The sequence below is a fragment of the Bubalus bubalis genome, chromosome 5, assembly GCF_019923935.1.
Source record: "Bubalus bubalis isolate 160015118507 breed Murrah chromosome 5, NDDB_SH_1, whole genome shotgun sequence".
Lineage (NCBI taxonomy): Eukaryota > Metazoa > Chordata > Mammalia > Artiodactyla > Bovidae > Bubalus > Bubalus bubalis.
The window spans coordinates 128,771,266-128,796,653 of record NC_059161.1 but is presented as its reverse complement, the minus strand read 5'-3'; the positions used below and the strand labels follow the sequence as shown (position 1 = coordinate 128,796,653).

At 56.7% G+C, this 25,388-nt stretch overlaps 1 protein-coding gene across 8 annotated transcripts in view; it reads right to left on the bottom strand.

Moving 5' to 3' along the window:
* The window catches only part of ANO1 (anoctamin 1), a 188,311-nt gene that overhangs the window by 44,751 nt on the left and 118,172 nt on the right, over positions 1–25,388 (bottom strand). For 6 of the 8 annotated variants that reach the window (XM_044943801.2, XM_044943800.2, XM_044943806.2 and 3 more), the window contains 8 exons: positions 25,138–25,192; positions 22,027–22,078; positions 19,591–19,656; positions 19,051–19,106; positions 15,485–15,526; positions 9,490–9,554; positions 8,554–8,688; positions 3,953–4,113 (listed from right to left, as the gene is read on the bottom strand). In XM_044943801.2, coding sequence (XP_044799736.2) covers positions 3,953–4,113; positions 8,554–8,688; positions 9,490–9,554; positions 15,485–15,526; positions 19,051–19,106; positions 19,591–19,656; positions 22,027–22,078; positions 25,138–25,192 — 632 coding nt within the window. The remainder of the gene's footprint in view (positions 1–3,952; positions 4,114–8,553; positions 8,689–9,489; positions 9,555–15,484; positions 15,527–19,050; positions 19,107–19,590; positions 19,657–22,026; positions 22,079–25,137; positions 25,193–25,388) is intronic. The other 2 variants (XM_044943802.2, XM_044943805.2) reach the window with 1 other exon arrangement.

The following is a 25,388-nucleotide window of genomic DNA, read 5'->3' as shown; positions in this document are numbered from 1 at the left end:
CACCTTGAACCACACAGACGTCACTTCCCTATGTTCTTCAGCAGCCTTGGCAAGGAGTCCTTCGACCTCAGCTTGATTATTTCCTGGAATGAGGTGCTCACCACCTGTCACCACCAGCATGGTTCAGCACTCTGTTGGAAATCTCTCCTTCTGAGTTGGTGACCTGTGACTCTCATTCTCAGCCTCATTGGGAGGATCAGCCTGTGCCATGATGACTGAGTTCATGGTGAAGCTATGCTTGGAGCTCCCCAGAGCCTGGGGGAGGGACGGTTCTGGTGTCTCTATTACCTGAGTGTCCACGGGCTACAGGCCATTGCTGAGCCAATGAGGGAGGGACAAGTCTCACCCTAGCCTCTTCCCAAACAACCAGGGCACTGACTAACCAGGCCTTCTCAGACTCAGGGTGACCGCACAGGAAGGTGCTCTGAGGACCACGCTCATTCTGTGGGTGCAACACCCAGGCGTGTCCAGCAGGTGACAGGGAAGATGTGTGACATGCTAGGATTCGCTGAGACATGGGCAGTGGCCAGAATCCAACCGAGCTCTCAGGATTCCTGGAGCAAGACCACCCCTGGGGCTGACCATGGAAGGTCATTCTTGAAGCTGGAAATGGGATGATTAGTGTCCAAATGGCTCGTGACTTTATCGGCTCCCAGGCTCTCAGCTGAAGCGAGCTCTGATCGGAGGAGGAGACATTTGCAGAGGAGAAGGACAGAGAGCTTGTAAGCCACGTGCTGCCCAGAGATGCTTGCAGAGGTGAACGTGTCTGGGCCGCAGCAGGTGGATGGCAGCAGGGGACCCTCTGGGCCACGGGTCATGCCCAGGTGGGCAGGATGTGGGGTGATGTTCATGTGGGGTGGGGGGCTGTCATTTGTACCCCTCGACCTCCAGGTGACACCTGCTTGGCCAAGCCCAAAGGCATCTCCTTAGCTCACAATAAGGCAGGCAGGAGAGCCCTTTGGGATGGTCAGTCTCCTCCGTCAGGGGCCCTCAGTTTGGAGAAACAGTTCCCAGGCCTCTGGGCAGGACAGTGGGAACAGACGGGGCACTGCTGTGGAACCCAGTGCAGGGAAGGAGGGGGCGAGAGGTCCCTAACTGCTTCTCTTGCGCGTCCCTATGGTCCTCCTTTCTGCTCTGTTTTCATGGAAACCGGCTTCTCGCCATCACCCGCGGGCGCGGTGAGCGTCTACCATGGAGCTCGGGTGGCAGTGAAAGCCCCCTGCCGCCCCCGTCAGAGCCGGGTCAGCCTCCTTCCACCACCTCCGCAGCTGCTCTGTGCATCAGTCGCTGTCTCCGACACAAGTTTAAGATGAGAACCCTGACACAGCAGAGGCCGCACTGGCTCCTTAGTCCACCCGGTGAATATGAAGTCCCCTGTGGCCCGTGCTGGCCTCCAGGGTCCCGCCTGCTCCATGCACCTGTAGGCTCCTTCAACAGGCCTGCAGGCTCGCCACGGGGCCTCTGCACCTGCTGTGTCCTCGTGCAGCCTGGGTGAAGGCAGTGGACACAGTGGTTTTCACCTCCTATGGTTCCCCCAGAGCCCAGAACAGACACTTAACTAAATACCAGTTGGTACACGCCCTACACACCAGGCACATCTACCCGGTCTCACACTCCTGCAGCGTGGCAGGCAGCCGCCCCAGTGGTTCACAGTCACAGGGGCAAGGCTGTTTACTGAGAGTCAGCCACATACGTGCTGAGTGTTGGCTGAGATTTTGTGCCCGCTGTAAAGATCCTTACCCCACACCCATTTTACAGGCGAGGAAGCTGAGGGCTGACTGACAGGGTGGGGCAGTGGTGGGGCTGCACTGGAGCCCCTGGGGGTGTGAAAGTGCACACACGGACCAACCAGACAGGTGTCCTTGAATGACCTTCCAGTGGCTTGGGCGCTGAGCACCGTATGTTCACGCCTGCTCATGGGTCACCTGGAGACCACAGTAGGCATTGGCTTGGCCACCACCCCGGCCGATGGATCCTGGATGAGGGAACAGAGCTGGCCGGTGGTGTGTGGAGCCTGCTGCTGTGAAAACTGGGTCCCCTTAGCCATGCAGGCAGAGGCGCACCGTGCCGGAGGCCTCGGTGGAGAAGACGCCCAAAAGGGGCCTCTGAGGAGGACACCAAGCCCCTCTTCAGATCTGAGGGTGGGGATGGGATGGGAGTGAGGTGCTCGGCGCAGGCACATCTTCTAAGAGGAGGTACTGCAGCTCGGACCCTCACCAGGACCCATCCTCCCCGGTTTCCAACGAGTGTAGAAATGTAATCGGGCAGTGATCGGACACCAGAGGGCCCAGCCGGTGGCCCACGCTGGAACAGGAGCCCAGGGGACGGGTCAGGCTCACCCCCTCTCCCCTGACCCCTGACTCAGCCCTCGGCTCCTCTGCACACCAGCCTCCAGATCTCACAGGTTGGGCCAAACCCCATGCCCCTGGCTGCAGGAAGCCTTGGACAAAATGGGACAAACCCCAGCCCCCTGCCAGCACCTGAGCCCCTTCAGCCTCCCCTCAACACTGATGGAGTCTGAACACAACCGCGAGGGTGGCGGGGGAGGCTGCAGGGCCACGCAAGGTGGGCTCAGGCCAGGAGAGGGTTCCAGAAGCGTGCGGGCCCGGAAGCCCACTGCCTGGGCATCAGCCCTGTTCTGCTGCCCGCGGAGGTTGGCTCTTCTCTCCTGTCACCACCAAACTCCCCCTGGCTTGCAGGGGAATCCAAGGCCCCAACTCAGAGGATTCTGAGGTTCTGAGGGCGGGTCCCCACCCCCCTTAGTAACGGAGGCTTGTACTGAATTCTCTGTTTGACGGGATCCTCGCGGATCGTAATCGCACTGACAGGTAAGAGCCGCACACCTGACTGGCTAGTGGCACCCTCCAACCCCTGGCCCACCAGGGCCCACCGAGCACCAGGACACATGGCGTATGTGGGGCCTGGGGCTGCCCTTCAGCAGGTGACAGCACAGCCCTCTGCGTGTCTACAGCCTGTCTGTCCCACATCTCAGCACCCCTGCCCCCTATATCTCCAGAACCCAGCTCAAGAGGCTCACGCCTTTGCAGGCGGCCCCTCCTGACTGCCCTTTCTCAGAGGTCCTGACCCTTCCCTCGTCTGCTCTCTCTGTGCAGCTCCATCTCCTACTATCTGGGACCCCTGAGCACAAAGACGGGGGCTCTGGTGCCCGGGTGATGGCTCAGCGCATGGGTGCCCAAGCCCCGAATCCCCTGTTGGCAAAGGCTGCACACGGGGCCGTGGAGGAGGAGGTAGGCCTGTCGGCTAACCCAGAAACGCAGATGCATCCGTTTGCGGAGTTTGCGGAGATGCATCCAGCCACCACTTACCCACCTCCCATGCCCCCTCAAGCTTGAGATGGGTACCAGGTAGGACCTGCGTTTGGAAGAACTCTGGGGAGGAGTCATCTGCTCTGGACCCCAGGTGGCAATACAGTCCAGGGGCTAAGGGCACAGGCCACGGCGGCTCGGGAGGTGGGTGATCCCAAACTGCTCACATCCACGCTCTGGACCTTGACGTCATCACATGGGAAATGGGCACCCACAGGGGTGTGAGGGGTGATGAGAGACGTGCCCCAGGGCCTGGCCAGGGTCAGCTTCCCCAGCATCATCGGGAGGACGGTGGGAGGAAGGCAGAACCTTTGGCCCTCCTCCTTCGAAAGCAGCTGCCCTTCCTGAGCCAACAGAGCCCAGCCCCGGGAAAGAGCTCCATTTCCGGGAGAAATCACCCTCCGAGACTTTTCATGAGGGGCTCCTGGCCTGGTTGGACACATCTATGGTCATGTGCATCTGTGACCCAGCACAGCCCCCGGGTGCCCAGCAGACGGAATGGGAGCCGACCATCCCTCCCATGTGCATTCCTGGCACACGTCCCGCGGGTAACCTCGAGGAGAGGGAGGGAGGGAGGGTCAGGACCCACCCAAGGTCGCCCCTGCCCCAGAGCGGCGCTGGCTTACCCCAGAGGGCCATGAAGATGGAGAAGAAGACGGTGGCGGGGTTGTCGAAGAGGTGGCTGGCGCGGGCGGTGGCGCACGCGGAGCTCATCTTCCAGTAGCTGCAGGTCTTGTCGCAGAGCGGGCACATGGTGATGTTGTGTCTCTGGTCGCACATCTCCATGCTGGAAGAGAGGACAGCCCGGAGTACCCCAGCCAACAGCCAGGGCCCGCGCTGGCCCCCGCGGACCAGCACTTTCCGGAGCCATGCTGTCCTTGCCGGGGTGGACATGGTTTGGTCAGCTCACCAGTGGGCTTCCACCGGGGCCCACATCCCTCTTCTCCACGCAAGGCCCCAGCTTGGCTTCCCACTCTCTGCTCCCCTCACCTTATAGTCTTAGTGACTTTTGAACAGGGTCCCACACTTTAATTTTGCACCCAGCCTGCAACTTCTGTGGGTGGCCCTGGGTGTGGAGTCATGGGACTTGCTGTGTGGTGGGACAGGGTCACATAAGCGTTCATCTCTGGGGTGGCCCCAGGCAGTGGGACGCACGGCCTGCCCTGGAGCTGCCCCCAGAAGTCGAGGTCCCCAGCAGCCTCCCTCTGATGACCAGACACCGCCAAAGCTGTGCTGATAGTGAATGCCGTCCAAGTCCTGACGTGACAAGGCCCAGGAGACCCGAAAGAGGAAAGGAGTCAAAGCGCGAGGATGCCATGCCCTTCCTGAGTGCTGGCCTTGCACCCAGAACCTGCTCAGTGCCAGTCCTGCGGGCTTCAGTCCACCCCTGGGGGTGCCCTGGGTACCAGCCTGAGGGCCTCGCTGGGCACTCTGGACCCGTAAGAAGATGGAGACGTGGTCCACCCAGACCTCCTCTCAGGAGGTAGGTGGCTGGATCAGAAGGAACACACCCACAAGCTGCCTGGGGTTGTGGTCCCACCAGGCCGGGCTCACCCTGGAGATGAGGGGTGGCCCCTGAGCAGGATGGGGCCCTGCTCAGGGCAGGGTTTCACTCTGCTGAGTGGATGTGAAGTCTGGGGACCGCGGGGAGCTCTGTGATGCCCAGGGCCCTCCTAAAGTGTAGTATTTAAAGGCCATCAGCCATGTGAGCAGGAGACTGCACTGGGTGTCCATCCAGTCTGGACCAACTCTGGGGCTGTTACAATCCCACCTTCACAGAGCAGGAAGCGAACCCACAGGGGGGATGTCACTTGTCCAGGGCCACACAGCAGAGTGGGACTTGCGCCCAGGGCTCTGTCCCTGTCAAGCCCATCTGTCCCTGCCCGGCTCTCAGCTGCCGCCCAGAGGCCACAGGAGGGCTCCCTGCTGAGGCCAGGAGGCCTGGCTCGGCTCCTTGAGGGGCAGTTTCTGTCCTCTGTGTGCCCAGGGCTGGTCCTTGAGCCCCAGACTCGGTTCCTCCTCCTGAAGATGAGAAAGGCCAGCAGAGGGCCTTGCCAGCTGTGCCCTGCTCTGCCCCTCTCCTCCCTGCTCATTTGGACAAGACGCTGAGCGATAGTTAGGCACAGGCAGGAGTGGATTCCCAGGGGTTAGATGGCTTTCTGGGTGAAGGGCGGGGGGTGAATAGGGTGATTGCTTTATAGCTTTTAAGAAAAATTTCTGGATGCACCTGAGCTTATGCACAGGATCCTGGCTGGACCACAGCCACTGGGGAGCATTTGCCAAGAGGTTGCGGGGGCCCTCCTCTGGCAGCACTGCAGGCATCCGCTCAGCTCTCTCTCGCAGTAGCTCTCCCCAAACACTCATCAAAAATGTGTGTACCTGCTGTGTGTGGCAGGCACGGCGTCAGGCACGGTAGACGGAAAGACAGATGGTGGGCAAGGCTATTGCCTCGGAGCATGTGGGGAAGCATGTGTGTGTGTGTGAGCACGCGTGTGTGCCTGTGAACACATGTATGTTGGGGGGGGTCAGGCACACACAGTTCGGAGGGCAGCAAGGACTCGGGAGCCAGCCAGCTCTGCATGTGAATTCCAGCTCCACTGCTCGTGATCTGTGTGGCCTGGGGCAGGTCGTTTGAACTCCTTGGGTCTCAGTTTTCGTATCCATAGAATGGGCATGCTGAGACTTACAGAGCTCATTTTTTTTAAGGGTCACGGCATTTTATTTAAGTATATTGGGGTTTTTTTTGGCCATGCCGCATGGCTTGCAGGATCTTAATTCTCCGACCAGGGATTGAACCCCGGTCCACTGCAATGAACGCACGTGCTGAGTCCTAACCACTGGACCTCTAAGGAATTCCCCAAGAGCCCCTGTTATTGGGTTGTCAGGAGGCTTAAACAACGGAACGTCTAGGAAGCCCTGGGAACAGCACTGGGGTATTTAAACCATCCTCCCATTCACCATCACTACTGTGGGCAGAACGGAGGGACGGCAGCTGCAGCGACCGAAAGGAGGTACAGGCACCCACTCGAGGGGCCCGTCTCTCATCCTCCCTGAGCTTCCGCTCTTCTGGGGGCTTCTCCCGAAAGGAAGAGGGGCAGGACACCCACCCGTGCGTGACCCCGGCCCCTCTCAGGGGACCAGTGGATGGACACACCCCTGTCAGCGTGTGGCCTGGCGCCACTGGGTGGGGGGCCTGGAGCCTGAGGGTGGGAGGGGGCCGGGGAGGCCAGGGCCTGCGTCTCTGCCTGCCCGTGAGCCCCACGGCTGCCCAGCCCTCTGCCCTGCCAGCTTAAACAACGCCAGCCAGACAAAAAGCCTGTTTCTGCTGGTTTTAAACCCTCAGCCTCTCCCTTCACTGCCTTCAGCCAAAATAAAGACGAGCAACAGGCGCCTGCTCTTTGGAGCAGACAGAGGGACGGGCGGGGGGCAGCATGATGTGGGGCGCGGGGGCACTGGCCATCCTACAGACTTGGCCGGGCCAGGCTCCAAGGGGAACACACACCTCACACTTGGTCCAAGGCGCCAAGTGAGCGGAGGCCGAGGTCAGACGGGGCCCCAGAGTCCCCAGTGAACGCTGTCCGTAACCCTGGCCATGAGACAGCGCTGGCCTGGCCTGGCCCAGGGCGGTCAGTGCCCTTGCGGGGGAGCCTGAGCCTCCTGAGGCAGGGTGTCCAGGCTGAGGCCGCCAGCCCTGCCCTCCCTCCAGGACCCGGAGGCGGATGGAGCAGTCCCTGTGGGGGCGCCCCGCCTTCCATTCGCCGAGTCTCTCGGACTTTGGAGTGAAGTCCCCTCCACGTCTAAGCTACTCTGATCTCTGCCTTCATTAAACCCCTGAGCACAGTGAACTCGTGTCATTGGCAAACAAAGGGACAAGCTTTCTCCTGCCTGCGCCCAAAATAACCCTGGAGGGGACAGAAGCCAGATTCCTTTAACTTTCTGGTTCCGGGTGGGTGGAGTACTTTATTGTTATTCACGTAGATGGTTGCCTGGCATCTCTGACTAAATGGACAGGAGTTTGAGCAAACTCTGGGAGATAGTGGCGGACAGGGAAGCCTGGCAGACTGCAGTCTATGGGGTCGCAAAGAATTGGACACGACTAAGCGACTCAACACCAACAACAACATGTATTCAAACATCCATTGCACAAAACTTCACCGCACGTGGCCTTTCTACACCACTGAGTGGGGCCTAAGGAGCCATTCTCTTCCCCAGGTCAAAGACTTCTTCATCGGCCCTTTTCTGACCAGACCCATGGATGAATTTCCTAAACCAGGGCTCTGCATCAGAGACGCCGGGCTGAGTCGTAAGAAGGGTGACCTGCCCCATGTCCCAGAACTGTCCCGACAGGCCGCTGGCTCCCGGGAGGCGGGCGGGGCGTCCGCCTCTCTAACCAGCACTCTGCCTGCAGGCACAGTGTCCCTGGTGGAAGTCGGGGCTGGCGTCCTGAGCTCACATCATAAACCGCTATCCCTGGGTCGAGATTGGCAAGTTCCGGGAACAGCAACCAAAGACGGGAGATGCTGTCCTCAGACTCCCACTGCCTGAGTCACGCTCTGGCTGCCAGTCTGGGAGACGTGCGCCCGGCGTGAGGCCAGGCTGTCTCTGGGGTCTTGGCCTCCCTCCCAGAGCTCCCCATGCCTGGCCTGCTCCCTGGGGAGCAGTGGCAGGCCTCTCGGCCCTGTGCACAGGGGCCGGGGTCTGCTGCGCCGGGCCAGCCCCTGCAGACCAAGCTGCTGGTGCACGATCTCCCCACACCATGGGAGCGGGGGTGTGGCGCAGACAGGGCCCGGCCGGCCCAGTGCACAGCCCCGAGGTCTCCGAACGGTCCTGTCTCACTTCCTGACCTCACAGGGAACCAGTGAATTTTCTTGTCACATAATGACTAAGGACTGAATGGGAAAAAAAGCTTCAAAGGACAAAAAGGAGTCGGATATTTATTTTATGTCTTCCTCTCGACAATAAAATGTCTCCTAGGGCGAGCGTGCCTGCAAAGGCCGCCCACGCTCTCAGACGGCTATTAAAGCCTTTGGATGGGGCGGCTCTGGTCCTGACAGTGCCCGGCCTGGCCTGTGACTTCCCGGTTTGGAGGCGGGGTGGTGGTTGCTGAGTGGGGTACCAGGTTTGGGGTGAGGGGTCCCAGTCCCAGGAAGTTCTGTTCCTGCAGTAAGGGGAATGTGGCTCCTTAGTGAGATGAGGACATCTTTGGAGAGAGGGGCTGCCCGCCTACCTGGGGATGTTGTCATCGACAGTGGCCCATCCGTAGAGGAAAACGATGATGCCGACCACGGAGGCTGGGATGAGCATCTGGGTGTAGACGCCCAGCCAGGCGAAGTACAGGCCAATCTTCTCCCCAAAATACTTTCTGCACCGCAGGGCAAAGCCAGACAGACACACGCTTACTCTCAATCCATACCAGGGGCAAAATTTACACCACACCCCCTCCCCAGCACGAACAGCTCACATGGGGGCCCCTGGTTCTCGACCAAGCAGAGAGTTGGTGGGGGTGGTTCTGAGCCAGGCTGTCATGTTTGGGGGGTGCTCTCTGCTTTCACAGTGCCCACCCTTCCTCTGCTGAGCCCTGAGGATGGGAGCATTTCCTCCTGTAATGCCCATGCTGCAGGGCGAGATGCTCCCTGGAGGCGGTCAGCTGTGTTCCAGCCTCGTGCAGCCTAAAAACAGGAAAAAACTCCAGCCCTGAGGCACCAGTAACTCCATATATTGAGCATCTCTGTCTTCTTCACAGGCTGGGCTCTGATCTACGTGTCCCCAGAGCACACACGTTGCCTGGTCTGTCTGCCCTGGGAGGGAGGTCTCTCAGGAGAGGACACTGTGTCCAGAGGGGCAATTCTTACAGATTCCCAGGCAGCTCTTTTCTTCCTTTTGACACAGAAAGAAACCCCACCAGATGCCCAACTGGGCCGAGCCAGACTATGAATTTAGGGGGAGACAGTGAACATGACAGGTGAGAGCCAGTCCTGCAATAAATCTGAATAAACTGCTTGATCTAAGGCTCGGCCAGGCTGCCGGTCTCTGCTGGGAGAACTCAGCTCCCCTGCACAAGCTCTTCAAGTTCGAGCAAGGGCCCACGCTCTGCACACTCAGTGCGGTCGAGATGCACAGGGATGTTTATCTACCCAGGCCTGCTCTCAGCGTCCCCACTTACCTGACGAGGTCGATGGGCTGGTACTTGTAGAAGACCCCGTAACTCGCCCACTCTTCATACAGGAGCTGGGAAAAAGGAAGGGGTGAGGGCTGGGGAAAGGTAAACTGCTCCCAGGCCCCTCGCCAGGACACAGAGCTGCCAAGGTGCTCAGCTCACGGCTATGCCATTCATTCATTCAACAAGCTCATATAGAAAGTCAGCCCTGTGCCAGGTACCGTGCTGGACAATGGGCTGTGAGCTGAACACCACAGACACCCCCCTGAACCTTGGAGCTCCCATTCTGGTGGAAGAGATGGACATGGAAAAACGGGTCCCAAGTTTCAGCTCTCGTAAGGGCCTCAAAGAACCCACGGGCAGTGGTGGCATCCCCGAGCAAGAACAGACCTATGGTTTCAGGTGACGTGGGGATGGGAAAGAAGCTTCTGGCATTATTACGGAATCCTCACTCTTCACTATTTGATCTGGGATTTAAAATGGCCTGCCGCTGTCAGACACCTCACTTTTTTTTGTTAAAGACAACCCACCAGGCTTTGGAGCAGAGAAACCCCAGGAGTATGATTTTAACAGATCTCACGAGGAGCAAAAGAGCAGGGGTGGATCTCCCGAGACAGGCTGTCTGATTAACATGGCTGAGTGAGATGAATGAGATCCACAAACCCACTACGCTCCAGGCTTGGGCAGGATGGTAATGAGCTTGGTCTTGTGGGAACGTGTATATTCATATGTCTGTATGAACACGTAGGGTGTCTTAAAGAAGATACCGGGTTAGGACTGCTGGTTTTAATAAAGAGATCCCATGCACGTGGGTAATTAATGCTCTATCAACCTTAACCCAAAGCCTATGGTGACCCTGCTGGCTGGGGGGAAGCTGGCCCCAGCTGGGAACCCAGTGCCCTGGCTCCCTGTCTCTGCTGGCTTCATTCAGGGAATGGATTGGAGGCCAGCGTGGGGATGCCTGTGAGGACTCGCCAAGGTCTCTGGGTCTCTCCTGTACACTGAAGCTTGACTTTTGTCCTTTTCCCTTTTCTTAATATTTAAATTTAAAACTTGGAAGAGTCTCTTACATTCAGATTCTGCTGTGGCCCCAAATACATCAAATACAGCTTTCTATTTTGATTTTAAAACACAGCCTTTTATGTCATCGCCCCCAATACCCTATGCTATGGAATGAATGTTTGTATCTCTCCAAACACAAATGTGTTGAACCCTCAGTTGCCCAATGTGACTGTATTAGGAGGCTACATATTTATGGAAGTAATTAAGGTTAAATGAGGTCATGAGAGCAGGGTTTTGCTCTGACAGGACTTGTTCAGTTGCTAAGTCATGTCTGACTCTGCAATCCCATGGGCTGGAGCCTGCCAGGCTTCCCTGTCCTTCACTATTTCCCAGAGTTTGCTCAAATTCATGTCCACTGAGTCGGTGATGCTATCTAACTATCTCATCCTCTGTTGTCCCCTTCTCCTTTTGCCTTCTATCTTTCCCAGCATCAGGGCTCCACTATGACCTGTCTGTCTTGGGTGGCCCTGTACATCACGGATCATAGCTTCATTGAGTTATGCAAGCCCCTTCACCACCACAGGCTGTGATCCATGAAGGGGATTAGAAAAGACCCTGACAGGACTCGTGTCCATATAAGAAAAGGAAGAGACACTGGAGCTGGCTTCCTTCTCGTGCACACATGGAGGAAAGGCTGCACGGCCGGAAGGCGGCCGTCTGCAAGCCAGGGAGAGAGCTGTCACCAGAACCCAACCCCGCCGGCACCTGGGTCTGGGACTTCTAGCCTCCAGCACCATGAGGAAAAAATGTTTTCTGTTCAAGCCACCCCGTCTGGTACTTTGTTATATCAGCCTGAGTGAGCACATTCTCCCCCACTGACTTGGAAGACCCACAGCTGGTGGGATGGTTTTCCATATACAAAGATCCCTTCAACTGAGCCTCTGAAAATTAAAAATGTGTAAGAGGTTCACTCAGAGGGGTCCAGCTTCCACAGACCAGGGAGTCAGGGGTCCCTAGAACTTTTAGCAAGTGCAGCAAACTTCCCTTTTTTTTTTTTTTTTTTCCATTTTGCATTGCCTCTCTCCTTCTGCAGCTGGAGCATAATACTCAGGAGAGCACGAACATTGTATTTCATCAGAAGTCAGCACACAGGGACAAAACGAGCAGGGAGGAGAACGCAGGGAGGAAAACAACAGAGAACAGCTAAATGCATTCTTAACTACAAGTCAACCTTGCTGTCAAAATCCTGGGTTTCGCCTACTCTGATCTCTGTAAGAGGAGCTTTCTTTGGATTTTAAGTCTTTCTGTAAGTGGCATGAACAGGACGTGTTCAGCATGACTCCAAGTCCTGAAAGACTTAATGGCAAGTCTGGCTGCTGGTGGGAGAGCCTTTGGAGCTTCTGCAGAACGGACTAGGATGCACGGGGCCGACCCCATCTCAGAAGAGAAGGGGCCCAGGAATTAGAGCCAGGCTGCTGGGCTGGGATGGCGGCTCCACTGGGTCTGCAGTGGGTGTCCTGGGCAGACCCTCCCCGCCGAGTCCCACCGTCTGCTTGATATGGGAGGAGACTGTCCTTCCTCCCAAGTCATGGTGAGGACTCAGACGGACCCAAGGCTTTGTGAAGTGGAGTGCTGCGGGCTCATTACGTGTCATCTGTCTGATTATGCAGAAAAGGAGGAAAGCCTACAATTCTACTCTCTAAAGGGAGAGATCTGAGCCAGCAAACTCTGATGAGATGGCACAACACTTCTGGATAAACAGAGCAGCCGTCACCAAAGGCAGCTTCCTCCCCTCAGCTGAAATTTACAGCCTAGACGCGCTGGAGGTGGATCAGAGGGAGGGATGAAGAGAGAGGCCCTGGGATAGAAAGGGGAGGCACAGAAAGACCCACTTGAAAGCTTGGCCTTGTCATACTGGCCACCCTGTTCCTGGGCCTGCCCAGTGGGACTGGTCGCAGCAGGCCGGCCATCACCCACCAGTAGACATGACAGATGGCGGTACAGCCCACCTTTCTACAAAAACCACTTTATCTCGGTGGACTTTTCTTCCTGCCAAGAAGAGAACATCAATCACCCTGCAGCCATCAGCACAAGGAAATCAAACATCAGATTTCCTGGCTAGGGTTGGCAGAGCTCTGCGGAGCCCTTCGGCCTGTGAGCAGGTGGGAGGTGTCTGAGGCCCTAGAGCAGGCTGGCTGGGGGCTGGGGTTCTGGTCATGGTGACCCTGGAGCCTTCCAGCACCTGACCTCAGAGAGATCCTGGCTCTACCCACTGGCATCTCTCCAGCCCAAACCTCCCACCTGAGCCCACACGGCTTGGGTTGGGGGGGCTGTCAGGGCACTGAGGTGGTCCGTAGTGACTGTACATAGACTTGTCCCTTGCTATCTCCCCCTGGGATGGAGGCACCAGTAGGGCCAGTCTGGTCTGTGTCATCCCCAGCTTCTCAGACCAGGCACATGACAAATTTCCAGTAAGCAATTGTTGAATGAACGGATGAATAAACGCATTACGGGCCAGGGCCCTGTGGCTCTTAGCACAGCACACCAGAGGCCACCTCAGTTCACACCTGGAGGAGGGAGCCCTTGGATCACAGGTTTGCAGTCCAAAGATCAGGCCAAGAGCTGTGGCCATGCTCGGCCCGGCTCTGGCCCGCCTCCCCTGAAGCACTCCTGCTTGTGCCCTGCTCTGTCAGATCAGCTCAGGAAAATGGCCTTGGCTTGGCTCGCCCCACTTTCTGTCCTGTGTCCTCAGGCACGTGGGGATCCTTCCACTGACAGGATGCCAACAGATTTTTTCATTGCAAAAGCGAATACTTAGAACCAGATCACTTAGGGTGAAATGATCATGGGAGAATGAGTTCTCTGAGCTGAGACCCAAACACGTATCTGGGGCATTTCCTCTTCCTCCCTTCTGTCTTTCCTTCCTTCCACCCATCCACCACTATTCATCTATCCACCCTTCCACTCGTCCATCCACCTGTCCACTCATCCATCCACCTACCTGTCCATCCACCTGTCAATCCATCTGTCACCCACCCATCATCCATCCACTCACCCAGTATTCTCAGGCCTTGTATTTGTTGCTGGGACATACAATTAAATAGAGAGAGGCAGGCAGCTTTCCAGGCAGAGAACATGGCTGCTGCTGCTAAGTCACTTCAGTCGTGTCCGACTTGGTCTGAATAAACCTGGAGCTGTCTGCTGGGCTGGCACACAGCGGTGCCAAATAGTTCCTAAATAATAACTGAATAGCACAGTCTTGGCACTGACGTGGCCATCAGTCAAGTCTCCTATGATTAGAATGGCGGTCAGTGAGGCTGGAGCGTGGGGAGGAAGGGGGGAGACTGGGGTAGGGGGCCTGGGACCTGGATGCTGAATGGCCAGAAGGGGTGACAGGGAGTGGCAGGGGGTGCAGAGGGACGTAGGAGGCTGGGTTCCAAGGCCAGGGTTGGTGCAGGGCAGGCCCGTGGACCAGATGGGGGAGATCTGCAAGTCACGGACTCTCAGACGAATGCCAGATGTTCCACTAAAAATAACCAAATATGTAATTTTTGTGCTAAATCAGATAGTATCTTCAGTTGGATTCCTGGGCAGACGGGCGAGTTGTATCAAGTACCAGAGTTTAAAAGCACGTATTGGGGGCTGGAGGGAGGTGGGAACGGAGAGCATTTCACATACAGAGGCTTGGGGCCCTGGTGATTGGGGACAAGGCCTCCATTGTGAGGTTCTCAGGGAAGCGTCTCCACCGTCATCTCCACCATCATCTCAGCGGGATCCACTCTCCAGGAGCAAGAGGCAGGGCAAGTGCATGGGGTGGGGGTGGGGGGGCGGCTGGGGGGTGGGGGGGCGGTGGGGTGCTGAAGGAATGCAGGGCGGGGTGGCTCCCTGAGGTGAGGGAGGGCTGGGCTTGTTGGGGAGATGGGAGGAGTTCATGTAGAAGCAGAGAAAGTGTTAGTGGCTCAGTCGTGTTCGACTCTTTGCGACCCCTTGGACTGTGGCCCTCCAGGCTCCTCTGTCCATGGGATTCTCCAGGCAAGAATACTGGAGTGGGTTGCCATGCCCTCCTCCAGGGGATCTTCCCGACCCAGGGACTGAACCAGGGCCTCCCTCATTGCAGGCAGATTCTTTACCCGTCTGAGCCACCAGGGAAGCTATGTAGAGGCTGGAATCAGGGAGTAGGCAAGTGAGGGAAGGAGGAAAAGCGGCTGTGACGGTGCAGGAGGGACTGAGAGCACAGGTGGGTGGGATCAGGAGCCGGTGAGGCAGAAAGGGTCACTACGTGTTTCCCAAAGCATGTCCCGCAGAACACTAGCTCCATAACTTCCCCATTAAAAAGGGTTCCAGGACAGGTAAGTTTGAGAAGTACTGGCTTGACCACCATCCATGGTGTCCCCTACTGGAGTGATGCTGGGAGCCGGGGCACTCCAGGTGGCTGGCCTCGCTGTCCCCAAACTCATTTCCCCGGAAGGTGGGGTGATTAGGCTAAATGTCAGCAAAGAACCGTGGAGGCTCTGGCTGCTCCAGTGAGATACAGTCGGTGCATGAAGGAAGGACGGGGCAAAAGGGCAGGCTCGGGGCACTTCCCTTCCCCTCACACGCTCGGACGACCTGCCAAGGATGCTTCTGAGGATCAGAGCTCCCCCATGGCTCAGCAGTAAAGAAGTCACCTGCAGTGCAGAAGCCGCAGGAGACCGGGTTTCGATCCCTGGGTCGGGAAGATCCCTGGAGGAGGACATGGCAACCCACTCCAGTATTCTTGCCTGGAGAATCCCATGGACAGAGGAGCCTGGCGGGCTACAATCCGTAGGGTGGCAATGAGTGAAATATGATTGAAGCGACTTAGCACACACACAGCATGAGGAAAATAGTCCAACAAGGCAACTTCACCCACCTTCTCCACCAGCTGTGGGGCCGTGGCTCTGGGACCCTGCACCCCTGCCCCTTGCTGGCCCCAGGGCCCCTGACCCCAAGGAGCGGGCTCCCGGGTCTGCACACCTACCTTCCTGTCGTTGAACTCCACGTTGTCTCCTTCATAGTCTCCCTGGAAAGAGAGAAAGGCTCTTACTGTCCTATGACCCTTCCACAAGGCAGGTGGGCTCGTCCCAGGAGAGAACCTCGTATAATGTGCAAGGGCACCCAGGTCCCCTCCTCCTGTGATAACAAGCGCCGTGAGCCCCGGGCTGTCCCGCCTGCCCTCCCTCCACTCCCAGAAAGCCCGAAGCACCTTCCCCTAGATGCAGAGACGATGCCCAGGAAGGGCAAGCAGTCAGTCCCTTGGGACTGGTGACACAGAGAAAAGGGGCTGTGGGGGCTGGAGGGATGGTCAATGTACATCCCATCCTGCCAGGGGGTGTCCTGCTGTTTTGTCCCAGGCCCCACCTGTGTGGTGCCCCTCTCCCTCTCAAGAAGGATGCCCCTCTCATCCAAGAAGGATGCACCTCAAGGAGCCCCTCTCCCTCTCAAGTGTCCCAGGAAGGATGCTGAGTTAGATGGGTGAGGCCAACGTCCTCACCCTACAGATGGCAACACCGGAGCTCAGAGGGGCACGCTGGCTTCCCTGGGAGAGACATGAGACCCTGGTCAGACCTGGGGCTTGGATCCAGGTCTCCAATCCCAGCAGAAAAGGAGGAGGGCCTAAAAGTCAAAAGGGTGTTTCCCAGATGGGTGACATAGACGAATAGAAGTGTGGGAGAGGCTGGGCCTAGGGGGTCTGCCTGGTGCCCTCTCCACTTACCAGCTCCTTCCACGAGCCCCACCAGGCCAGCCAGCTCCTTCCAGTGGTGAGAATATGATCACCAGACAGACCACTAACGCCCGTGGTCTCTGAATGAAGATGCTCTGGGAGCAGTTTAACCGAGTTCCTCTCAGTTTTTAGACATCCCCCTCCACCCGCCCGCCTCAACCTTTATGCCTCCCTAGTGCTTTCCCTCTCGGCTGAGATGGCCCCACAACTCCAGGAGTACCTCATTTCCACAGAGGTCAGTTAGTTGGGGACCTGGAAGGGGGCAGTTGCCAACCAGGAAGGAAGCCAAAAAGCTGTCCAGCAGCAGCTGAAATGCCAAGTACTTCTCCGGAGTTGAACGCCAGTTACAGGTCAGAAGGCTCTTCCTCTATCCTCCACAGACAGTCATAACTGGTTGTTGTCTGGGTGGCCATGACCCAGAACCTGGTCTGATGGATGGATGCTCTTGCCGAATGAATGAACAAGTGAGTACCTGGAGGGGGTGGGGTGGTCCAGGCCATATACTGAGATGCGACCTAGCACAGCTCAGGGGTGAGAGGCTGACGCACAGGAGGAGTCTGCCTCCTGCCAGAGGCTAAGGTGCAGCTTCAGTGCAGCCAGCATCCTCTATTTGAGGCATGGGGTCCACGGAACTCTAATCAGAAGGATTTATCACCCCAAATATTTGAACCTAAGCTTCAGTACTTAATGGTGTGCATGTCCATCAGCTGCACGGAAAATTCATGGACGGAAAATCTCATATTCCCTTGAGATGACCGAGGTCATCATCTGGCTGGAAAGAACCCTGGAAACAGAGCCAGCATCTGGGCTCTGCCCCTTGGCTGTGTGCCCCTGGGCAAGTGGAAGAGTAGCTGCAGTCTCAGTTTCCCCATCTGTAAAGTGGGAACAGTCCCCACATGATGGGCTTCCCTACTGCCCTGTCAGGTACAAAGATGATGATGCAAGAGGAATTTCCAAGATATGGATCTTGGAAATGCTTTGTGTGGGCCCCATGGATTAGATAGTCTTGAACTCGGTTTAAACTACAGTGAGAATCCATTCCTAAGACAAATGTAGCAGCCAAGCCTGAGAAGAGGAGGTGCATCGGCCTCCAGGGAAGGTGGAGGTGGTTGTGCAGCAGGGGGTGGAATAGCCTGTCAACCACATCTGTCTTCTGGCCCCAGCTCCCCAACAGGGGGGCTGTGTGATCTTGGGCAAGTTGCTAAACATCTCTGAGCCTTTGTGTCTGTACCAGATTAAATGAGATAAAGCTCCTGCTAAACATGTTCTTTGCATACAGTTAAGTGCTCAGAAACATTGATTTCTTCCCTTTCCCTTTCGAGACTTAAAGGGCTGAATCAAGCAGGCAGGGAGGCCCTGAAATGTTTTGGCTTCTGTCCCTGACCTCTTGGTAGGGGTGACCAGCTGGAAGGCCATGAAGGGCTGTGCTCCTGGTGTCCGGGGGGCTGAGCAAACCCAAGAGGCACTGGTGGGGTGGATGAGTGAGGCCCCTTCTAGGGAGGAGCCAGGAGCTCCAGCTGGGACCTGCGAGTCTGAGCCTGGTCCTGGAAACATTTATCCAGCAATAGGTCAATTGTCAAGACCACCTGAATTCATCCCACACCGCATTTACTGAGTACATAGGAGGTGCCACACGTGTAATGAATGACAGCCAAACAGTGTTTTCTTAGTGGAACAGAGAGCAGGCAGGCCCAGAGAGGAAGGGAGGACTCAGCCGTGTGGGGGAGGGGAAAAGGCAGGCTCCAGGCAGTTGCTCTATCTGCCTTGGGCGAGGGTCTAGGCAGAGAAGGCAGAAGAGCATTGCAGGCAGAAGGAACAGCAGGAACAGAGGCACAGAGATGGGAAAGCGGGATGGGCTGATCCCCAACCCCCGCGCGAGTGACAAGGGGGTGGCTGCAGGTCGCCTAAGCATCCTTCCCTCTGGGTCAGAAGTCCGGGTGGACGGCCCTTTGCTGTCTGACCCGCTCTGTTTGTCCAACCCAGTGTCTCACTGAAAGCCCTCCCATTTCTGTATTCCCATCAACACCCTCTGCAGCGCTGGCAACTGGACAGGGTGAGCATTATTCCCGACTTGCAGATGGGGGTGCTGGGGCTCAGAGGGGACCTGGGCTGCCTCCAATCAAGGCCGCAGAGGAGGGAGTGGCCAGGACTAGAATCCGGGTCCTTGGACCCCCAGGCCTGCCCCCGTTCTCTCCTAGCCTCTGTAGTAACATACATTTGGAAAGTTCCAGAGATCCTTCGTCCGGTGTTCCCACACTGCTCAGGCCCCATGGCCCATCCCCAGTGCCCTGCTGAACTCTAGTCCCTGTTTCCATGGAGACAATAAGAAGAGAATCCTCTTTCTCTCCATCGTGAGCCAAGACAATGCGGCTGTGGCCACAGGCTATATTTGTCAGGGGTACCAGTGGGATTTGGAGATGCAGCTCAGGAAACTGGCCACTGGCTCTGCAGAAGCAGATACACGAAGAGCTCTGGCCAATCTGCCAGAGCCCAGCAGGGCAGCGGGCAGGGGTGGGGAGACCGAGCTGGCGCACAGCTGGCCTGAAGTTCAGATACGCCTGGGGCAGAGTTGCTGCCATAGCGCCCCTGTCCTGGAGGAACGGTTCAGTGAGAAAAGATGGCTCTGCGTGTAAGTCTGGTCCCACCTGGGGGAACCAGGAAGGGCTGTGAGCCGGTGACATTTTTACAGGAGTGCCAAAGCAGGAAGCCCGGACCGCAGGACGATAAGAGCTCCCTGGGGGAGCCGTGGTGTGCTGTGGTCCTGGGGACCTGGGGACTCAAATGACACGCAGAGATGGACAGTGTGGGTTCAGCTTACTTACATCATGCAGCGGGTAGGCCGCCGAGTAGACACCGTTGGCCAGCAGGCTCGTGATGCCTTGAAAATAAAGGCAGAGAGAGGGTTACGGACCAGTCACGTCTCCTGCAGCTCCGGGTTCAATCAGAGAGGTCCCAGGACTGTCTCAATCATTGAGAATTTTTTCAAAGTGAGCCACACATGGCCGCACAGAGCCTGGCCACCTTTCTGGGGTTTCCTCCCCGGGTTCGACATGATAAAAACATGCTCTGTTGGCAGAATTAGAAAGACAGAGAGGAAACCCCAAGAGGAAGTGACACCTGAGAGGAAGGAGGGACCCCCAAACCTGCGATTCACCAGCTACCCCCACCTGCTTGAGGGCAAGCCTGCAGATGAATGAGGGAAGTGGAATGTAAGTGGTTAGAGAAGCTGAATCATGAGAAAAATACGGATGGGAAAATTGATGGTGTCAGAAAACACACATACAATTTGGAATTAGATTTTAGGTTGATTGGAAAAGCCGAAGAGGAGACCTGCGGGCCCCACACGGGGCAGAGGCACTTACCGTATCTATCACACTTGCGCCTCTTATTTAAAAGGGCAGAGTCCTTCTTTCTTCCCTCTCCTTGCCCTGTTTATACATCCGGCTATTAGTTATACATGAATGAGGCCCCGAAAGGATCAAAGCTGTGTCTGGGGGCAAGGTGCTCATTCTTGCCGTCCAGTGCTCCTGGGGGCAGTGGAATGATGGCCAGGACCTAGGTTGTTGCTCAACGCCCCGCACTGGAAGCAGGATAAACATAACCACACCTGCACCTCCCAGAGTCCAGAGGTGTGGACTCAGATGCCCAGCCCCAGAGTAAGGGGGGAAGGCAGAGCCCGGCTGTGCACGGGGCCTGGGATCCTTGGAGATCTGATCTGGGGAGCTAGAGCTGCCCAGGAGTTTCCATGAAGCCCTTTGCTGGTCACAGAACCCTCCACCTGGCCCAAGAGCCCTTCTAGGTAGTAAGTGGGTCAGACATTTCAGCGGCCTACTTGTCCCGCTTGTGACTACTCTGCTCTGGCACGGCTGGGAAAGTCCCTCCATGAAATCCACTTAATAGACCATCTCCTCAGCTAGTAATCTGGGGTCATCAGGGCACTTGAGGACGCTTGGTAACCCAAAGCAGAGTGAGGTGGGGGCACGTGGCCAAAATCCCCTGGCTGGAAAGTTCAGCTATGATAAAACGTGAAGGAGGGGCCTGATTTATCGTTCCCAGAACTCTCTCAACACCGTGCTGCCACAGGGTCTTTGCACAGGCCATGCTCTCTATCTGGAAGGCCCATCCCTCTAACACCACCTCATCAGAAAGACCACTGATCACCGATTCTAAATTCCCCCTCACTCCCCAGCTCCTTCAACCTGCAAGACTATGTTCTGGTTTACCTGGTTCTCTCTGATCTGTCTCCTTCCTCCAGAGCAGAAACTCCCTGAGGGTGGGGTCCTACCTGACACAGAGGCTAGTGGGTGACAGACCCCATCTATGAATCTGGAGGTCAGGAGGGCTTTCAGACAAGGTGCCAGTGTGGAATGCGGAGCAGAGAAGGACCATCTGTCTGCTCTGTCACTGTTGCCGGGAACCAGTCCACCATGGAACTTGCCAGAAGACAGAGACAGCTCCCCGCGACCAGGATGGCCTGGTGTGGGGTCGGCTCTGGCTGAGAAGGGCCCAACCCTGAACTCTTTGCACACCTTTACAACAACCACACAAATCTTCACCAGCAGGGACCCTGTGCATTTAGTCAATCAGTCATGTCTGACTCTGCGACCCAATGGACTGTAGCCTGCCAGGGTCCTCTGTCCATACAGGGACCCTACAGGGAGACTGAGGTCAGAGATGCATCGCTGGAGCTAGACCCATGCTTCTCCCACCTCTGGTGGCCTGGGTCACCCTGGAGGGTCTTGCTCCATTGGATGCTGTGCTATGGGGTCAGTTTTCCTGGCTTCCTCTTAACTCCTGAATTCCCCCACGCTCAGTGACTTAGGACACAGGCTTAGAGATTTCAGTCCCAGAAGGGTGGCCCTGTGACCATTGGCCACAGAGGGCAGGGGACATGCACCCAACCTGACTCTGGAGGTGGCATCCTCTCTCCTCCCCCGCATTTCAGGCCTGCCCCAGGCTTCAGCTGGGAGCACCTCACTCTTGCCTCCACCCCCCAGGGTCTCCCCTGGTGCACAGGCTTTTACCAGACCCTCCCCGCACCCTTGAACCCCAGCCACGAAACTTCAGATGCTTCTAGAGCACGAAGGACTGTGCTGTGAGCTCAGCTCTCAGCAGTTGTAAAACAGCTCCAGGAGAAGCAAGGAAAGGCTGGGGAAAGGCATTCCTTTGTCCTGAAATGATCTGCTTTAGCAAATTCAGCCCGGGCAAGGGACCCCCATGGGGAGAGGATTCCCTCTGCATGCTTTGGTCAGAAAGGTTTTGCACCTGTGGCTGAGGTGTTCTGTAGACTGGTGCCCGAGGAGCCCAGCGGCAATGGTTTTGTGGCAGGTTCTGCATCCAGGCACCCCTTCCAGTAGGGCCGCGGCCCGGGGTGGAAGGTGGCGGGGGGCGGGGGGTCCACCTTCTAGGCTGCATGTGTGTCTGGCTACTGGCTGAGGATGGTGCCCCCATGGGACCCTAACGACCTCCCGTTGGACTGAGAGGGTCAAGAGCAGGGTGAGACCCCTCGGTGGCCCCTTCAGTTTCCTGCAGGCAGGATTCACTGCCTCTGCTAGGAGAGGCGCCTCAGGCCACTGCCGACGCCTCCAGCCAGAGACGAGTATCCTTTGGTGCTTAAAAGAGCCGTAAAACTGCCTTGCCGTCCTGGAAGGGCTCTCCTGCCTTGAAATGGTTACACAGGCTTAAATCAAAACCCTCTGGAAAGCCCCAGCCCAGCCGCCCAGCCCCCACAGAGAAGATGGGGAGGAAGATCACACAGCGAGACGAGTGCTGATCTCAAGCCCCAAGCACGCCCTTACCCATGCTGTACTTGGCCTTCGTACACGTTGTTCTCTTCAGGATTTCGTAGACCTGTGGTGGAGACAGGGGCGGGGGCCGCAGTTACTCCATCGAGGGTCGCCGGGAAGGGAGGTGGTGACTGTGACCAGCCTCCCGCGTCCCCCTAGGATGGTGTCAGGACAAGGTCACCTTGAAAGGCCCTTGCCGAGCTGGCGCCCAGGGGTATTGGCGTCCAGTGCACGGCATGTTTCTGGCTCTCCAGCTGAGAGGTGAGTTGGAATTCAGAGGTGTGAGGGCCCTGCCCATAGGACCGCTCCCTGATGTGGCCCTGGATGTTCTAGCAACTCGAGCTCCTTTCAGTTCAGTTCAGTTGCTCAGTCGTGTTCGACTCTTTGCAGACCCCATGGACTGCAGGCTTCCCTGTGCATCACCAACTCCCGGAGATTGCTCAAACTCACGTCCATCAAGTCAGTGATGCCATCCAACCATCTTAACTAACAAATTACTTCACTTCGATCCTTGGGAGCCCAGGCCTGGGGGTCTGCCTGTTTGCGTTTGAGTCCTTGAAGCTGTGGGGTCTTGGGCCAACTACCTGGTGCCCCGAGCCTCAGTTTCCCCATCTGAAGAATGAGATGAAAAGAACTGACCCTGCACCGTGGGTGTTCGGGTCAGAGCACTCCAACCCCTCGATACCCCCAGGGTCCCGCTTCCCAGTGCCCCTCAGGCCCTGAGGCGTCTGACTTCTGTTCACCTGCCCAGCTCTGTCCCAGCAACCCGGCCTCCTGTCTGCCCCTCACTCACCGGCCCTCTCCTGGGACCCCAGGGTCTTTACCCTGGCTGTTCCTTTCACCAGAAACGCTTGTCCCCCAAAGAGCTAAGTGGCTGCAGGGCCACCTTAACTAACAGGCAACCGAGAAGCCATGGTCCCCACTGTTCCACCTTCTAATTTTGCTCTCTCTCTCCCTTTCTTTTCGGCAGCACCTCATAGCTTGTAGGATCTCAGTTCCCCAACCAGGGACTGAACCCTGGCCCCAGAAGTGAAAGTGTGGCATACTAACCACTGGATTGCCAGAGAGTCCCCTAACTCGGCTCTCTGGTCCTGGGTCCCTCCACACTTGCCAGGTATCATCGTGCCTGTTGCCTCTCCCCTCCCGCTTGTCTTGGGAAGACACCGAGTGCTCAGCAACCGACTGATGAGTGAATGAACGAATCACCCAGTGAGCTGGCTCCCTCCCCGGCACTTTCTGAATCTCATTGGTGGCCTCATCCTGACCTTGCTGCTTCTCCTGTAATCACCTCTTCCCTTCCACATGCAGTTACAACCCTGGTTCACAACCACCACTATGACCCCATATCCACCCTCTTCCATGTCTGGCCACTGGTGGTGATTTTTCTAGGACCTTGCTCCACAACCATCTATGGCTCCCTAGCGCCTACAGGCTGAAGATCCAAGTCCCAAGACCAGCACCTCTGGCCCTTCCCCATGGCTCCCTGATGATCCTGGCTCCTACCCACCTGCATATCGGGCTGCCCCAGTGCCAGGAGCACAGGGAGGAGGCAGGAAGGACTGTGGTAGCCTTGTCTAGAATGATGCTGGGTCTCTGAGACCATAGGATAGAGCTAACCAAGGGCAGAGTTTTGAGTCACCAAAGAGTTTCTCTGGTGCATTGGTGGTTTACAAACTGGCCTTCAAGGTCTCTGGGAGACAGTGACCCCCACCCCAGAGGTAATCAGAGTCAAGGATGATTCAGCTAACAACCCTATTGTCGATATGGACTCCTTACTGGCTCTGACAGAATAGCTTTCTGTGACTTGGGGATCATGTCTGAATTCATTTATAAAGCAGATCCTAAACAAGATGGACCCCAGAGCCTTCATTCACATATGCCCCCCAACCTTGGGCCACCTCCCCGACAACAAGAATGGATTTACAAATTTACACCCTACCCTTGCAGGAGCATGCTGGTGATTCCCGGTAATATAAAACCAGGGCACACACACATCTGGAAATGGCAGGTTCCCAGGTCTCCCCACTGGCCATTCCTATCCTCCCTCATCCCAAAATGACAAAGAAAAAAATGAAACCATTCAGGTTCAACTGGGCCCAGTTCCCTGGAGCAGTCAGTGGCCAAGAGGAAGTTCCTCTCCTGGACATATATCAACCCCAAACTACACTGGCTGCTGGCATTTTTGCATAAATGAATTCCTCCTTGTTTATTATAATGAGGTTGAATTTCACCAATAACACAGTCAATAATAACAGTAGGCCCTGCATCCAGGTCACCCTTGGTGGGGGCACAAGGGAGCCCTTTGAGCAGAGGCCACCACAGAAGCCGCCAGGCTGGGAGGGGACACAGGGTGGATGGGACCTGGGTCTGGTCTGTCCAGGCCTCGGCCTGAGCTCCCCATGCCAAGGCAGCGTGCATAGCTGTCCCGTGCCTGGTGCCTGCCAGCCTCGAGATACAGCTGTGAGGAGCAGCTGTCTGCTCAAGGTCAAGCGGCTGCCTGCTCTCTGCCCTGCCCCTCTCCTCGCTGGGTTGGGAAGAGAGAAAAGCAGCGGCTTGGCCGCCAGGTTAATCCTTGTTTAGATAGAAGTTGGGTCCTGAGCTGGACACAGCCCAGCATGGCTGGTGGACAAGTTGGTGGCTGCTGGATAAACATTAAACCAATACCTGGAGTAGGGCAGAGTGGCCTGGTCAGATTTCAAATCGCAGTTTGCTCGTCTGGCAAAGCCCTGGAAATCTAGCCCCAACCCTCATGCCTTTGTCTGCGCCACACCATCAGTCCCGCCTGGCCGGCCTGCTCAGAACCCTCCAGGCAGAGAGGAATGTACAGATTCCATAAGGGCAGCGGCAAGGAAGCGGGAGAGGCGTGCGGGGAGCCGCGAAGACACGGGAACATTCTGAAATAACCCGCGGGGTCTGGAGTCCCTCTGCCTCCTTCCCGCAGATCCACCCGTCCTTCCCCTGGGCTCCTCACAGCCCGCTGGTTTTATTATTCTCATTATTTCCATCACAGACAATTAGAGTCCCCCCACCCAGGGGAATTTAGCTGAAATGAAATTATCATCCCCTTTCCCAGGGGCCACCTTGCTGAGGAGCTGTGGATTCCCATGAGTGAGCGATACTTACTATTGTGCTCCGAGTTTTGCTGTCGAAAAAGGAATCCTTGTCAGACAGGTCAAATCTGTTGAAATTTGGGGGAGAAAAAAGAGATACAGCTCATTGGAGTTGGCTTTCCTGGTTCCCAAGGCCCTAAGGGGTCACACTACCCCTGTGAATGGTGACTGTGAAATCAGCAAAGCTCAGTCCACCTGCTGGGTGTGACCCAACCCTGGATGTTTGGAAGCATCTGTCTCATCCTCACCCACTGGACCCACACG